Genomic DNA, 16,825 nt, shown 5'->3' with positions numbered 1-16,825 from the left:
AGGCCTTAAAAGCAACTTAAAAATTCCTCTCTTCTTTTGGTTTTGTGCAAGTGAAAATTAGCTATGCAGCTATGAAATCAGGCACTAAATTGCACAAGTCTGGCTACTGTAAATGAGACCACTTTCCAGAGGACTCTAGGAATGCAATTCCTAGAAGATTCTTTCAAAGCTATATTTATGTACATTTAAATGTTAATTTCACCAACAGAGAATAAGAGAAGGAAGAGCATAAACGACCTGTGGACTGTGACAAGAAAAATCAAATTTACAGAGAAGCAGCAAAATCATCTTATTTTCATATTATATATGAAAATATATCATCAATCCTGCCATTCCTGGAAACTTGCAAGCAATGGAAAGAGAATAAGAAAGAGCCCTAGGAAACAAAAGGAAGCACTGGATTTTGAAGAACAATTAAAAGTATTCCAGAATATTTAAAAAACCTTTTGAAGACATGGCTTCTAGCTTGCTTATTCTGTGGGCTAAACTGATACAGAAAAGTTAATCTGACAGGAAGGAAAAGAAGAATTTCTGCAAAGACTAAAGTGAAGTTTATGGCAAGGCTTGTAAAAATCAGTATTTTATTTTAACATATGTAATATCAGACTATGATCATTGTACTTGTAAGGAGGACTACAAAAATGGGGATTTTTAGTAGAATTTTAGTAGCTACAGCATCCTCTTGGATGTCCTCTGAAAATAACTGAAATTTGGCTGAAAAGCCAACAGAAAAATTAAAATATAAATCTGACCTTAATCCCCTATAGCCAAGAGGAACAAATCAGACTGCACATATTGGCAAGTGCCTGCTAAATCTTCATTACCTTAGTTTTAGTATTTAAGCTTCTTTTTGAAAAAAAAAAGAAAAAAATCAGAAATTTTGCTCTCATACTTCTTATCTGGAATAATCACGAAAGCGTGGCTTGCAGACCAATCCTAATTTGAGGTCTAACTACTTTCTGGGAATGAGAAAAACTTAAGCAAGTTCAAAAAACCTTTCCTTAAAATGGGATCAAACCTCCCTAAACCCCACGTAGCCAACACTGTGTACACATCAATCTGGCTTACTCTGATTTGGTCTGGCAACTCTGATTAACATCAAAGGAAAATACAAAAAGGGGGACTTTTGACCTCTTTAAGAATCAGGTGTTTCTCCACCCACAAGATTACATAGTATGAAAACCAGTATTTGTATTCCATTCAAATAAATACACATTTATAGGAAGCTCCATCAGTCTTTGAGCCTGAAAAGCTGCTAAACAGCTTGCCCAGTTACAGAGGTATTCCCATACTTTGGAGTGCAACTGCAGAATGCTTTTTTTCCTTCTAAATCCCAGCCAGAATCCTGAGAGAACTCTCTCTTCATGGGTCAAATGATCAAACTTGATAGTAGAGACAGACATTGCCAATTTTTCAAAGACTCCCCAAGGTCATGTTCTGTTTCCTCAGGGAATTATGAGTATAATTTAGAGCATTAATTCTAGCTAGGTGACACATGAATAAGTTTGCTCCTTGAAACTGGCAAAACAGTGAGGTTAGGCAAGCAATCCAGACTCTGAGCTGCTTCTGATACGCAACTCCGTAACAATTTTCCAATGAGGCACAATTGACAATACTCCTATTTTAAGCCCATAAAACCCAGCAAAATGTCAACAATCACCTTCTGTGGTTCCACAGGATGGGTTGGAAACTATTACATTGTTAAAATCAAGTGCCACTTAATACAGTGGAAATAAAAGCAGAGTAAATTGTTCTAATATTTAGTAGTAATACATGAAAATTCTTCCTTCACTGCAGGAACAGACATTTGCCATTGTAATTTACATCAGATAGCAATTTAAGGTATAAGCCTGCTTAAAAAAAATCTGTTGTGTCCAGTAATATGAAATTTTTATTGCCTAAAATGTACTTCACCATGAAATACACTTTAGCAGAGATCGACAAATATATTCTGTATTTTAACACAAACATTGTACAGGTAATATTTAGAACACAGTAATATAATCAAATATAGTAATATAGTCAATATTATAGTCAATATAATCAAAAGTAATAAAATATTCCCCCTCTACAAAGCAGAAATAATAACATAATTTACTCGCCAAAGTAAAACCTTTACTGCTTTGAGAATTCATAAAAAGAAGTTTCCACAAAGCCTGATTTTGAATGGCTCCTATGAAACATGGGACAAGAAACCTGTGTCTGCATTCTAATCTGCTATTAAATCTGTTCAGATCTAGTATTAGAAACAAAATTTTCTTTTATCTAAATATCAGGAATTGGTTTTAAAGCTAAGAATCAATGCAGTTCATTTGATTGTATTTATTAGTATCTCCCTCATTAATCACGAAGTGTAGAAGAGAGATGTGAAAAATAAAGAAAAGCTATGCAATACATACATAAATTCAGTATGTCATTTGGGTGACCCTTCCAAATTTCATATGGACTGGAAACAGGATAGCCATGATTTACAAGCAAAATGAAGCAGCTCAGGTTTTTCTCTGTTAGAGTGATGATTTTTTATTTGGAGTTATTTTACATTTTCCACATGTTTACAAGAAGCCCCCTACTAACCTACCATCTGTACACTTTTTTCCAGTTCCTGAGGAATTGCAAATGTAGAAGAAGGAGCCTGAGTTAGAGGCCATGCACCAGCCTAAAGGTATTGGGAAAAATAAAAGCATTAACATTTTCATTACATTAAGAAAAAATAACACTATTAAACAGATCTATAGTGTATATTATGTTGTAAGACATTCAATTTACACCAGAAGTTTTACTGCTCAGTTTTTACTGCTCGTTATGCACGCCCCACTAAAGTATTAATTCAAGACAAGAACAAGGCATTTTACATCACTGTTGTTTAGTGTGCTAGCAGGTTAATTTTAAAAAGAAATGCTAGGAAAATAAATTATTTCACAATGATCACAAGGTGTCCGTTTCCATATGAGAAGTATTCATAGTCAGAAAAATTGTTCACTTGTTATTGAAACATAAAAATTAAGTACAAATAACTCAATAGTAATAAACATACATTAGTACCTGTAGAACATATATCTGAAAGCTAATTCCCAAATCTATAATCGTGTCCTGGTTTTTGATAAAGTTGTTGAATTTATTGTTGAGATCAGCACTAACACTCATGTCTGTATACATTCGATGGAGCTTGCTGGTAAATTCATAACCACAGGCTTGCTGTGAAGAAATATTGTAAAAGGTTTCACAGTGAAAACAGTACTTATAAATCATGCATATTCACTTCTAAAATATGAAAATGTAGTCAGAATACGTGTTATAACATTTACAGAGAACACTAGCTACAATAGAAAACAAACATTACAAAAGAAAATTATGATTTTTATCTTAGTTTCACTTTCTATACATTGATTTATATGAACAGTGCTGTTTTATAAAATTGAAAGATAGAGCTAGTTTTTGAAAGTCCTTGGTACTTTTATAATGTAATTATGAATTATTTGAACACACTTAATAAAACTACCAAAAACCTCATAAAAATCTCAAATGCCTAGGTGATGCTTGGCCATATGTCTTTCACAGACTACCAAGAAATTAGTTTTTCCCTTCAGCTATTAGAAACAAGATCTACTGACTGCTAAGTTATCTCTGACACCCTCTGCTGCTCCCTCTCAACATTACATACTCCTATGTTTGTTTATTCCGCATCAGAAGAATATTACATTACCTTTAGTTTATTAATCATGGCCTCTTCAGAATCCATAGACATAGACAAACCATGAATTAATCTTTTTGCCAACATTCTGGCATAGAACTGCATTAAAAAAATCAGATATGAGGATTTTTAAAAGCATAAGCACATTCTTCAAGTATACTTTAAATGTAACATTTTAACATTTATTGTATATCAAAAGTTACCTTTTGGAACACATCTTTGTCATCAATGTATTTGAAAACAGTAATGAAACTTGTAAGTTTGTCTTCTACTTCATTCTCTGTCATTCCTTTTGCCGATTTCTTCAACAAGTTGTCACAGTACTTGGCCAGCTCAAGTTAAAAAAAGAAAAAACAAGCCCAAACCTACTCGTCAAGCTTGAGAACAAATGTATGCCAAGGTATTCCAAACTTCTACACAAAAGTTAAAGCATGAAATAAGTCACAGCCTACACTCTCACGTTCTATTACAAGGGCTGCATTCACAGGTGAACAATACATACTACATCCACAGAAAATACAAATTCTGCATCAAAAGTTACAACCGCACCAATTCTGCACAACCACAAAATGCGTGTGCAGGTTACGTTATTTACTACTACTGAAATACACACCTGAGGCTGACTCAGTGTGAGAAATGGATAGTCATGTGATGAACCCTATGCCAATTCATTTGACAATTATAAAAAAGTATTACTACTTTCTACAGTAATAAAATATATCACTTACCAACTCAGGTGCTTTGCAGATTGACTTGGGCTCCCTATAGTTAACTACTGATGTCAAAGCCTACATAAGAACACAGAGCAAAGAGAAAAAATGTAAATGACTTAAAACTTTTTCTTTCATGAAATTTGAAGAAATAAAAAACACGTTCAGGGCAAAGACCATCCAAGACCCTGTAAAACTGAACTACACAAAAAGGGATCAAAAAAGAAACAATGAGTAAAAGAGTTTGAATTACTGCTTTGTGAGAATTTGTGTGTTGAACATTTTTGTTGAGATTTAAGTAAAAGTAGAAAGGGTAGAGGAACAGAAGTTAACTGCAGAAAGAAGGAGAAAAATAAAGTTCTAATTAGAAACTTAAATGTAAAAGTATGAAGATTTTGGTATACAGCAATATGTATGATCCAAAAGTATGGATGGAAAGAAACTGATGAATAATTGCAGATAAAGTAGATTTGAGCAGCAGCACATCAACAGCATGTATCTTGAGCTGAAAAACATACATGGTGTGCTCACAACAGTAAGAAAGGAAAGATCTTTTCACTGTTGGATTTTTTGATAAAGAGGAAAAAAAATATTGTTGAAAGTGGAAATTTGAAGCAGGGCTGTACAGAAAACATATAGCAGCCGAAGAAAACCTGAACATGATGAAAAAGAAAAGGAAAGAGATAACGCCAGTTTAGAATTGGAAATAAAAGTAAATTTTAAAAAACATTAAAAGTAAATTTAAAGTAAAAAATGAATTTAAAAAAAGGTAAATTGTCAACAAACATATCAGAATCGTCAAGATTAGTTTCTAAACTACATACCACATTCAAATGAACAATTTAAACTAATACCGAACCACAAATATTGCATGACTGTAGTTCCTAGGAATTATATTTCCTTCTATGGAAGGAAAACATTATTATTGTTATTATCATAAAGAAGAACTGACGAGAAACTCTTTTGTACAATGCTTCAACATTCCAATATTTGATAATAGGTCCCTAGAATCCCTGTAAGAAAGGAATGCATGACTACAAAACTCTTTGAAGCTTAGAACACTCTTTTGCAATAATACTGGAGGCAACAATAGCAATTTTAATATCCACCATGAAAAACTGACAGCAGATTAATATTCTAAATATTTATTATAATAAAGATCATTGAAGTGAAGAATTGATGTATTTAAGGAAAAAGTACATTGCCTATGTGCCAGCAAATGTAGTTGTCAATCTCATATTACTCCACCTTCTGGTACATGACATTAATTGCAATTGAGACAGAAATGTATTAGGGTACTGAAATAAGTATTTGTTTTAAAATACTAAGTAATTATTTTCTCAATATCACAAATACAGATGGATAACTACAATTGATATTATCACTGGTATCTTCATCACTATGTCTTACCAGATTAACCTTGGCTAAAAATTATCAAGTCTTAGACTATGACCCTAACAACAAACTGCGATTACTGTAAACACCACAAAAGAGCAATGAAATGTATACATGCATCCTGTGACAGGAAATTATGGATAGGAAAGTAGTAAGTGCACTCCCTAGGAAAAAGATACAAGGAGATACGGGAAAGAGTGGGAAATTAACAGACTAGATAAAATGTACTTCTTTTTTGAGGAGAAGCCACTCAATCCCTCAAGAGCCCAAGCATGTTTTACACAATTTAATAATAATAACAAGAACAATAAGGTTAGTCACTAACAATAATAAAAATTATAACAATCAGAACTGTTATACCTTCATGGCTACGCATTTCAGAGAAAAGAACAGCAAGCCTCTTTCCCTGAACAGGCTTATTTAAGTGCAGTTTTCTCCTGGAAAAAGTTAGCTATTGTGACAGTGATTGAAGTATATGTAAGTTTTCAGATATTCTTTGTGGTCAACTTGAAAAATCTAAGCAAAGCTTCTGTGTAAGTAATACTATCAGCATGCAGAATTTAAACATTATGACAGCAAGCACATTCAAGTTCAAATGCATGTAAGAGTTAACAAACTTCCCAAAACACACAATTTTTCTAGTTATTATCTGCACTTAAATTTACATTAAATGGGTCAGCTCTATTTTTGTCTTTTGAATTCTGATGAAAAGGTCTTTTTTTCCAAAAACAGTTAAGTATTAAAGTCGTTTCCTTTGTACATATATTTTCCCCTAACACTGAATTGCCTTTTGTTCCATTGCATTCCTAAACTAGAAAAACTGCATAAGAACTCTATCTTTGAACATATGTTGATGTCCTGAAGAATTCTGGTGAGCCTGAAACAGGGTCCCACATTTTGTTTTCCAATGCTTTTTTCACTTAAGTAAAAGTTACCTTGTCAAGTGCACTCATAAAGTGTTGATCACCATTCAAAACAGTGTTGATGAGTTGAACGAATTTACTATGTACTTCCAAAACTGACTCCACAAACTGAGTTGGCATCTAAAAAAGGCAGATAAAACAGAAAGCAAGTTAAGGAGGAAAGTAGTATTATCTACACAAAAACATATCTCCATTAGTTGTGCTTGTTTTCCTAAATATTCTGTTTGATAAAAGTCAAAATCATAGTGATTAAGTCTTTGAAAGTATGGATTCTGCAGTGTTGTACTCTTACACTACTGTGCTTGAGCACGTTTCAGAAATAAAAAGTCTACGGCTACATATACAGTCCTGCTACCAAACACAGATTTGAGTCTATACTGCTCTCATGCTGTCTAACGTTTTTCCATCACACCCTAAAATCCTTTACTAGTCCTTTCAAAAATCATTAATGCTAACACGTAAATACAGCAATCAAGCTGAAAAGCTACTGAAATAAGTAAACTGCTGCTTTTCCTACACAATGACTTCACAGACAGAAAACCTTATTGAACCATTTGAATTTTCCTACACAGGACAGTTACCGATCAAATTAAGCGTGCCACATTTCAGCAGAACATTTTGTATAGAAATGACTGATATGAATTACAGGAGTCCCTATGCAGACAAGCTGGCAGGCAGCAATGCAACAGTGTGAAATGCACTGGCTGCATCATGGGACTCCCCAAGTGCATTCTCAGGTCACACATTAAAAATGTTTTGATGACAAAGTACTTAATCTACACAGCGGAGCAAGTATTTCACATTTTGAATTTATCTACATAAGGTTGTGAATTTTCAGCACCCTCATGGCTCTGCATTCATTTCCCTGTGTAGACACTATTAGTTTGAAAGAACAAGCTCAATAAACCTAAAAATATTTTGAAAGCAAACTATACTACTAAAGACTTCAACCCATTTTCAGTATGCACACAGGAGTTACGGAAGAGTAAGCGCTCCCATGCAGTCAATAAAAGAGTCAATGTACAACAGTTTGTATCTATGTATTGTTCTAGACAGATACACTGGGTGGCTAAAGTCACCATCCTGAAGTGAGCACAGATCTAGACAGCAAGATGTATACATGTACAAATATAATGCCAAACAAAAGTTTGTTTGTTTCTGAACAGCAATGCTCTTAGAGGAGCAAAAATGGAATTGAGTCATTTCAATACGTATGAACTGAAAAAAGTTTAACACACTGTAGTAAAATAATTAAGCTACACTATTTTCAGAAATTACATGAAAATATGAGACTACAAAGCTATTAGTGAAAAACACCACAATGAAATCAGGACAGAATGTCAGGCCTTTACAAATAACACTTAATTAAACTAAAAGGAACCACTAGTTCCTAACATACCAGAATGGCAAATGCCACTGACTTAGAGAAATTCAGAAAAAAAGATACATACATGGAACAAAAGGACCTACTTGCCATGACAGCATTAAACAAACAACAATGAGAAATATCTAGCTGTAGTTGTTTCTGGTTAGATCACAACAATCAACTCTCAGGATAGATATGTGTTGCACAGCTAAGCGTGCTGATTAGAAGTTACAATTTATCCATAATGTTCCAAACCAATTTCATATAGACAAAATTAAAAAAAACAGAATAGACTAAAAAGAAAAGGGTAAACATTTGATCAGGAATGTTAATCAAATAGGTAATTTCAGCTGCCTGAGGAAACTCACATTTTCCTGAGAAAGATTGCTGGTTGCTCTAAGGCCCTCATCATGGATATGGTTTTGTAGTTCCTGAATCATATGAGGTAAACCACTTGACACAGCACGAAGTAGAGTATACATATTTGCCATGTCTGAAACAGAGATACATTTTTATAGAATATGCTTAGAAACACTAAGAAATCAACACTTAATATAGTATCATAATCTCACACAGAACTTTTCAAAGACTGAAACAAGACCAACTGTTTTGAAAAAAAAAATTAACATACACTGGATCACTGACAAAAGAAAAAAAAAGGAAAGAATAGGGCTAATATCAGTATTTACTGAGTACTGCCATTGTGACTACCTCGCTCTTCCAATACTGCTTATTTAGGAGAGACTCCAAGAGTAGAAGTGGCCTAGAATGGAAAAGTATTGTGCCAGTTTATTTTAATCCTTGGCCTCCCTAAATCTCCCTTAGCTGCAACTGACTAAAATCAGTTTAGATATCTTCTTGACTTTTTATGTTCCTCCAGCGGTGGCTTAAAATTTTTCTCAGGTTAGAAAAGCTGTAAATAAGCAACTGATATTTTTATGACTTTTTTTTCAAAAAAAGGATCCAAGCTGATCAAATTTGCAAAACTCTGGAAACCGAATTAGAAACAATTTGACTGTGAAAAATAATTTGTTTCACATAATAAATACCATCTTCCATGCAAGAACAAGCATTTTTTCAAGAGCCATGTAGTCATCAGGAAGCATAATTTTTTTAGTCAGGCAGGGAATATAACTATAAGAGCATCTGCTTCTGTAAAAAGGATTTCAGAAGAGAGGTCACAAAAGATTCAGGACAATAAAAAGTGGCTATGAAAAGAAGCCAAAATATTTTATAATCCTGACCTGTCAAATGATGATGAAGTCTGTAATGACAGAACCATTGGTTTACAAATGAAAACACAAGCATAAAATATGATCAATTCTACAGGACACAGGACTTCAGTGTGTTTTTAAGCTGACTAAGACAAAGAAAGAGAAAGAGTACTGGCCGAAAGAAGGGTTGTTAACAGTAAAAAGAAGGTTTTGACTATATATTTGGAAGAATGAATATGAATTACATGGTAAAAGAAAAAAGTCATTCAGGGTTTAATTGAGCTTCCTAGATAAGTAACATGTATTAGTTGAAAATGCTTAAGCGCATAGAAGGTCACTGAATAAAGATAGTAAGTTGCAATGCTAAATGAATAAACCAAAAACCACTTCACGCTTTTTGTGACCGTTGAGACTTACCACTTCTTTTCTCTTGTCTGATAATATTGTGACATTCTGCATGTAGAAACTGCAAGTGATCAGCTACCATTCTCTGCTGGCATTCATGAATCACTTTGCCATATGAGCTGGGATGCAAGTATTTCCGACACCGCATTTCTTCATCTTTTAATCTACCTAAAACCTACAGACAAGTTGTCAGCTGATTGCTAATGAAATACTAACAACCAATATAAAACCATGAATATACAACAGTGTACGTATGTAGAATGAGAGACACAAATAAGTAACACACTTAAAAAATAACTTGTCTGGGATGCTGAAAAACTGAATTTGCTCTTCTGAATCAGGCTATTGCTGAATTAATACAATCTTCTACTCTGAGTACTGACTAAGCTCAATCACTACTAGATGTTTAACAGCACTCAGCAGTTCTCAAAACTTCATCTTCCCTTCAACTTTGTGTCCAGTCTTCCCCAACTTCTCATACCACATTTCTTATTCCTTCTAAGTTTTACCACAATACCTAATTACATAAGAATCACTTTACTGTTCCAAACTCATCGGCTCGTACGCAAACATCTGTTCAAAAGGTACAGGAGTACATCTGAGCTATTAATAAAAACTCTCTTTATAACTTCAATGAAGGAAATAAGCATTATCATAAAATAAGTCATATGAATACTGACATAAAAGTACTTCTATCCAGTGAATATGAGGGGAGCCTAGGGAGAATAGTGCAGCTACAGCCTGCTAATGGTAGACCAAACAAACCTGCATTTCTTTTGGTTTAATTGAAGCCTTAGCCTGTTCCTGAATGTCATCTCAGGTGTGTGACCATTTGCTTTTAACCATAAGAAGCATGAGCAATCTCACAGCCTTCTCCTCAACTCCTCTATCTTGTTAGTGCGAACAGTATAACATCAAGGACTGACTCCCAGTCTTGTATAGGCAAGGTTTGTAGTTTATATTCAGACTACCCATGCCACTAAAAAGTACAATCTAAACTGCATGAAAGCATACAAGAAAGAATAACTATGGGAACTGTACAGGAAAACATGTATCATCAGTAAATTAAATTTAGATTTTAGTTATTGCAGGCGTACAGAAGAATCTCTTACCTTCTCCATGTATTGTGAGCAATTTGACTCTTGCAATAAATTTGAAGCTTCTTGTTTATAATACTCCCCTGTTTCATTCAGAAAAGGACACTCAAAAATTTCCTGATAAAACTAAAAGGGAGAATTTTTTTTAAAAGGACAAATAATGCATATACCAAATTAACATTCAAAATTAAAAACATAAATCAGAAATGTGTATCTACCTTTAGGGGGAATTTTTTCTTATACTGTTCAACATGAACAAAGGAGTTAATAACCCCATGGATTACTTTCTGGTTTGGGTCTTCTCCACAGCGATCACTGAAATAGGCAAAGCAAACATTCATGAGAATGTAGGTATCTAGTGTAACTCATCTGATAACTGAATGAAATAAAATTGGATGAAAACATTTTCCAGTAAATTCCTTCGCTTAAATTGGCAAAATTGAAGGACATTAATCTCAAAATAAAAAATGTACTCTTCTTTCTCTCCTATACATTTAAATTGTTGAGATAGCAATTCATAAACTGTTCAAAAGCATTTGCAGGTCATGAAATTTCCAAGCGTTTGCTAAGGATCTAAGTATTCCAAATTACATACTCTAAGTAAGTACATTAAAGGTTACATAAGTTCCATCTTGTATTTGTAGCCTTTATTAAATAGAATACCTTCATACTCCTGCCTCTGCCAAAAAATAATTTTTGCCAGTGTTACGCTAAGAAGCACGCTATTTTATTTTCTGAATATCTACTGTTCAAAATGTAGATGTCACGTAGAACAAATAACATACTTGATGCATCATCACAACTTTTAATCACACACTGGAAAAGGAAAACCTTATGTTTTCCATTCGAATCTTAGCTTCAAATGAGCGAGTTCAAGTAAAGAAAATACTACCTTTAGTCCCATTCAGTTGAAAACAAAAGTAATTAAAACAAGCGTTTTGCATGCTAAAAACATTAGTGTTCACTCCTTTGCAAAGACTGGAAATAACAGACCCACACTCAGAGCAGCAGAGACTTTCTTAAAACATGAGTTGTACTAAAACAGACCACCTTTCACATACGCTTTACAAAGTAGTAAACAATACTCCTTAACTCCTAAGGTGTTAAATAGGACTAAAATATTATTTTTAAAAGGTATATTTACACTTAAGCATCAGCCATTGCAATTTCAAAGGTCTTCCTTTTTTAAATACATATGTACACATATAGGTATGTATATAGAATAAAAACTCTTACTTTACCCAGACTTCACTAAAAAAATAAAGCCAGCAAAAATACTTCAAACTCAAACATTACCACATACTCATCTAGGGTGGGGTGGAATGGGGAAGAAATAATTTTGCTGATTTCATTCATTTTGGTTTTGATAAAAACTACAGAGGATGCCCATGAGCTCGGAAGGTTTACCAGGACAGCCACACGAGAAGTCGTTGTATTACATACACCAGGCAATAGTTATATGTTCACAACACTGTTGATTATGTTTGTTTTTTTTTTAAATACTACTGTGTCCTAAGATTTGAAAACTTAAGCTCATGATGGATGGAAAAAACTAGCTTTCTAACAGCTTACGAGCAGTCACTGTATGGTTTATGCTTGGTCACCCGTTACAAATGAGCTGACCTAACTGGTAACTGCTCCAGCAGCGATGGTCTGATTTTTTTTCCCCCTAGCAGACAGGAAGGTTTCCCCTGGCTCCAGTAGTTGAACTAACAGACTAAATCTGGGTTTGGGTACATCTAATTACACCCTGCATTCCTGCCAACACCCCTCTGCTGGGTCTGGTTATAGGACAGCAGAGGCAGCAGCATGTCCCAGAAGGGAAGAAGTGTAACACCAGCCCAGGGCCTGGACCCAGCTCTACCCCAGAGGGGCCCACGGGCAGGGTAAGCTGCAGGATGCATGCAGCCTGGGAACACAGCACCATGTCAGTGAATGCAGGAAGATGTGTAACTACAAGTTAAGCATATTACAAGGCAGGGCTCTGTCAAGTGACAGTCCAGTCTGCCTCTAGCATGCTGGGTTCTGGACCTGCAAAGATACTGGTGACACAAACACGGGAAGCATTACTGCAATAACAGATGAAGACCCAGCTCCCCTCTGCTCTGGTCACAGGCCACTTCACAAACCTCAACCCAGGCAGATGTGGGAGGAGAGGGAGCTGCAAAGGTCAGGCCCAAGGGATTCGAAGGTCAATGTATTATTAGGTAAAAGCTGTAAAAGTAGAGGAGGCAGACGCTCCATGGAAGAGCTGCAAGGGAGGATACAGGCTTTCGAAGCACAGCTCGGACGGCATGAAGGCGATAGACGAAAAGGAACACAGCATGTAACGGGCCCTGCCTGCTTTGGAAGTATCTTCAGGCTTTTATATACACCAATGGCACTCTGCTCCCACGAATTTTTAAAGCAAATGGCTAGTTTCAAGAAAATTTGACGGCAGTTCCAAGGCTGATTTTTGTGAAAGTTGTAGTAACGAGAACATCAGCCAAACTAAAATGAGAGAAATTGGTGACCCCACCAAGGTGAAAGTCTAAGTGTATATTTTTCTTCTTGGCAGTAGTCAGGAAGCAATATGGATGCATACAGCTACAGAGCAGCTGCCACACAGTTTGAAGCAGGGATGTCACAGGACATCTTGGGAGGGTAGAAGGGAATGATGATGTTTGGTGGGGAATCTGGACAAAAAAATAAAGCACTAGAAACCCAAGTCCCACTAATTCAGATGATGATGAGTTTCTTCTTTCAAAAAAATTGGAGAAAGTTACAAAACACAAGCTCAAGGAAGTTGGGTTGTTTTATATTAACTCTATCTTGTTCCTATCTTAAGACAAAAACTAACAGTGGAAGTTTAACATGTATTGTACAGTGTATTACGATAACCCCTTAGAATAAAACTTTAAGGTACAATAGTAAATACTGTATTTATTTTAAAAAATTCCATCATTCAAAAAGAAGTGTTCTGCCATGTCAGACCAATGGCCTATTGAGACCAAGTAACTACAGAATTCACTGTGAACTAGAAGAGCTTGTTTCGAATACTTTTTAAATAACAACTCCCAATAGCTCTCCTTTCAAAACAAATGGTCTAATGTATCAGCTTAGACAGGAATAGGTTCAGTTAGTTAGAAAGTGTTAGTTATCTTTAGTAGAGAAGCCTCTCCTGGTTAGTCTGTACTAATCACACTGTCATTTGAGATAGCACCTGAAAAATTTCCAAATTATTTCTGTTTAAGAATTTCATAGATGAATTTTCTCACAATTCGAGATCTTGTCGGCTTCCTGTTGTGTTGAAACAAAAATGCGTAAGTTGATATTCAGCTTGCCTTGTAGGAGGAGTGCTTGGGCTAGAGGGAGGGGGAAGAAAGTGTGTTATATTCAGAACTCTATATAAAGAGGAGTGCAGTCAGACAAGACAGGCTTAAGTGATTTAACAATTCTCCGCAGCTCAAGGTGACTAATCCTGCTCCCTTTTGCTCAGTCACAGGCCTCTATCTCTCTTGCACTGCTTTGGCACTCAACTAATTCTTTGCTGAACTGACTCATCATGCCAATCTGGAGAAACATTAGCCAAGATGGTTTGCTGTCATTTTAGCAGTTGAGCTGGTTCACTAAGGGACTAGATGAGCACCAAATTCAGCACAAGAAAGGTCACAGAGCACAGCCTGCTCCTTTCTGGCATCAGCAAACTCCTAGATCAGTTTAGCCATCTTGTTCAGCTGAATCACAAGTCACTACATGTACTTCTTTATTTTCATGTACCAAAAAAGTTTATTGTTAATATACAGTGTATCGCAGAAGTTTATAGCTTCTAAAAAGTTGATGTGCTTGAGATTTTAGTCAGAAGTATTTTTAAAATTCCAGTTAAATACACTGATAAAATCTGAAAGCAAAATTTGTGGCTCTGCTCCCCCTACCTTTTCCATTACAGCAATAAACATACTTTTATATGCAACCAGTTGACTACAATGTTGATTATCAACTCCGCATATCATTGTATACTACGCAAAATCTTCTGGTTATAAGAAGTTCCCCTGTCCCATCTATTTAATTTTTTTTGTAAAACATTTTAATAAATTGAACCATGCAGACACCTAAGTACTACACTTAAGAAGGCATTTAACTGAGAAGTTTCTAAGTATATACATGTATTAGTAAGTTTATTAAATTTTTAGGTAATAATCTTCCCATGCATACTCTTGCACCTCTGATAAATGTAACTTATTGATACCAATTTCCTCAAAAACCTTGTTTAATCTCTGAATAGCTGAACTCAATGCTAAAAGACTTCAACAGTCGTTTGCAGCAATGTCTCTAAAATTGCCTCTTATAAACTGTACTGACCACTGGAAACATATCAAAGAACAGCAACAAGTCTATAGTTACATGCGAAGGCCATCCTCAAAATATCCATAGGAAGCCCTACATTTCATGATACCAGGAAGAACAGTTATAGTAAGAAGTTCTCTCATATAGTTCATTACATGATTTGCATATCACAAAGTGGCTATAACAAACTTAATACAAATTATTAGATGTATATTTTGAGAAACAGAGTTGAATTAACTTGAGATCACACAGAAAAATCCTTAATAATGGGGTGGTGGGGTGGTAAATCTAGACCCAACCATTAGAGACAATGATTCAAGTTTTATTTAAAACTTTCCAAATAATTTAATAACAAATAACGTCAACTTATTACAGTCTCAAGATCTAACGCCCCACAGAGTCAGTAACAGACTCTAAATACCCTTGCGAGGTCTGCAGTCAGTCTCAAAAGTAATGGTATGTATTTACCTGAAGAGGCATCAGACAAAAAATGTTTTAACACAGATTTCTACTCCCACCCACCAGTGGCATATACAGATTGACTAAAATGAGTCTTCAGTGTTACTGTGCTTGAAGTAACAAAGCAGAATTTTCTTCATCATGAATTAGGGAATCTTCATTTAGTAAAAATAAATTGTTATAGTAAACATACAGATAAAGCAGTATTAGCACTTGTTACAAAGGAAACATGGTTCAACAGCTGAAAGCAAATAAACACTTCCTGGCTTCAGAAATACCATCCAAGAGAGACATCATGTTAGTTAGTCATCAAAAATTCAATTCCAGAAGGAAAAATAAAATATAATATTAATTTTTGTCTTTATTACCTTATAAATACAGCTTTTTTCTCACCAACTGCACATCCAAGGAACCTCAATCAGCCAATTCACTTCATTCTCTCAGTTTACCTACACTAGCCTGGTCACCTGAGTCAGGCACGCAATCACTTAAAAAAACCCCAGGCATTAGGCAACTCCGGAGCTACCCTAAACAGTAGTAAAAGTGTAGAAACTGATGGAACTTACAACTACACACAAGGTCTCTAGTATATTTCAAAATTTCTGTTTATTCATAAATAAAAAGATCCTTTAGGAGTTAAATAGTATAAAGGTTTTAAATCAAAACCTAAAAAGCTCCAAGCCCTGTAACTACCAGGGTCTTTGTTTAAAAGTAACAAAAGTACTCAGAAATAAAATAGTAAATTCCCTCAAAGCACAAAACGGTAATTATTTCTATTTCATTCAAGTAAAGTACCAAGAATGTTAAGTGAAGTCACTCATCTGAACAACAGAAACCCAGAAGCTTAGTCTTCCTGGCAGATAAGCAAGAATTGTTCTGGGTCCCATGCAAAGCAACATAGCTTTTCTGGCTTCAGCAAATCTTTGCATAAGTCCTGGTCCTTAAGTTTACTGACAGCACAGAAGCCATAAACAGTCAGGATCAGGTGGAGAAAAAGGCAAAAGGCACCCTATGAGACCTGGAGAATTATTCCAACTACTCCCCGGTCCCACTGGTAAGAAGGGTTGCTGAAACAGAAAAGATCACTACCCTCAGGTTACAGTGAATTAACTAATTTATTTTCAGAGTTTTTCTACACATGCAAACCACAAATATGTAGCTACAATGACAAAAACTGATAGGACATCATTAGGTAAGAAGCTATTTAAAAAAAAAAATTTGGTCAAAGTCCCCAGACAT

General features: G+C 35.0%; 1 protein-coding gene across 8 annotated transcripts in view; it reads right to left on the bottom strand.

The window, feature by feature from the left end:
- CUL2 (cullin 2) overlaps positions 1 to 16,825 on the bottom strand; it is a 52,767-nt gene that overhangs the window by 11,252 nt on the left and 24,690 nt on the right. For 7 of the 8 annotated variants that reach the window (XM_074832382.1, XM_074832373.1, XM_074832427.1 and 4 more), the window contains 11 exons: positions 14,059 to 14,145; positions 11,020 to 11,116; positions 10,817 to 10,927; positions 9,717 to 9,879; positions 8,454 to 8,578; positions 6,732 to 6,839; positions 4,420 to 4,479; positions 3,895 to 4,023; positions 3,704 to 3,790; positions 3,043 to 3,195; positions 2,579 to 2,656 (listed from right to left, as the gene is read on the bottom strand). In XM_074832382.1, the coding sequence (XP_074688483.1) occupies positions 2,579 to 2,656; positions 3,043 to 3,195; positions 3,704 to 3,790; positions 3,895 to 4,023; positions 4,420 to 4,479; positions 6,732 to 6,839; positions 8,454 to 8,578; positions 9,717 to 9,879; positions 10,817 to 10,927; positions 11,020 to 11,116; positions 14,059 to 14,145 (1,198 nt within the window). The remainder of the gene's footprint in view (positions 1 to 2,578; positions 2,657 to 3,042; positions 3,196 to 3,703; positions 3,791 to 3,894; positions 4,024 to 4,419; positions 4,480 to 6,731; positions 6,840 to 8,453; positions 8,579 to 9,716; positions 9,880 to 10,816; positions 10,928 to 11,019; positions 11,117 to 14,058; positions 14,146 to 16,825) is intronic. The other variant, XM_074832410.1, reaches the window with a different exon arrangement.

The sequence above is a fragment of the Strix aluco genome, chromosome 1, assembly GCF_031877795.1.
Source record: "Strix aluco isolate bStrAlu1 chromosome 1, bStrAlu1.hap1, whole genome shotgun sequence".
NCBI lineage: Eukaryota > Metazoa > Chordata > Aves > Strigiformes > Strigidae > Strix > Strix aluco.
Note: the sequence above shows the minus strand (reverse complement) of the source record. Positions and strands in the feature narration are given on the sequence as shown.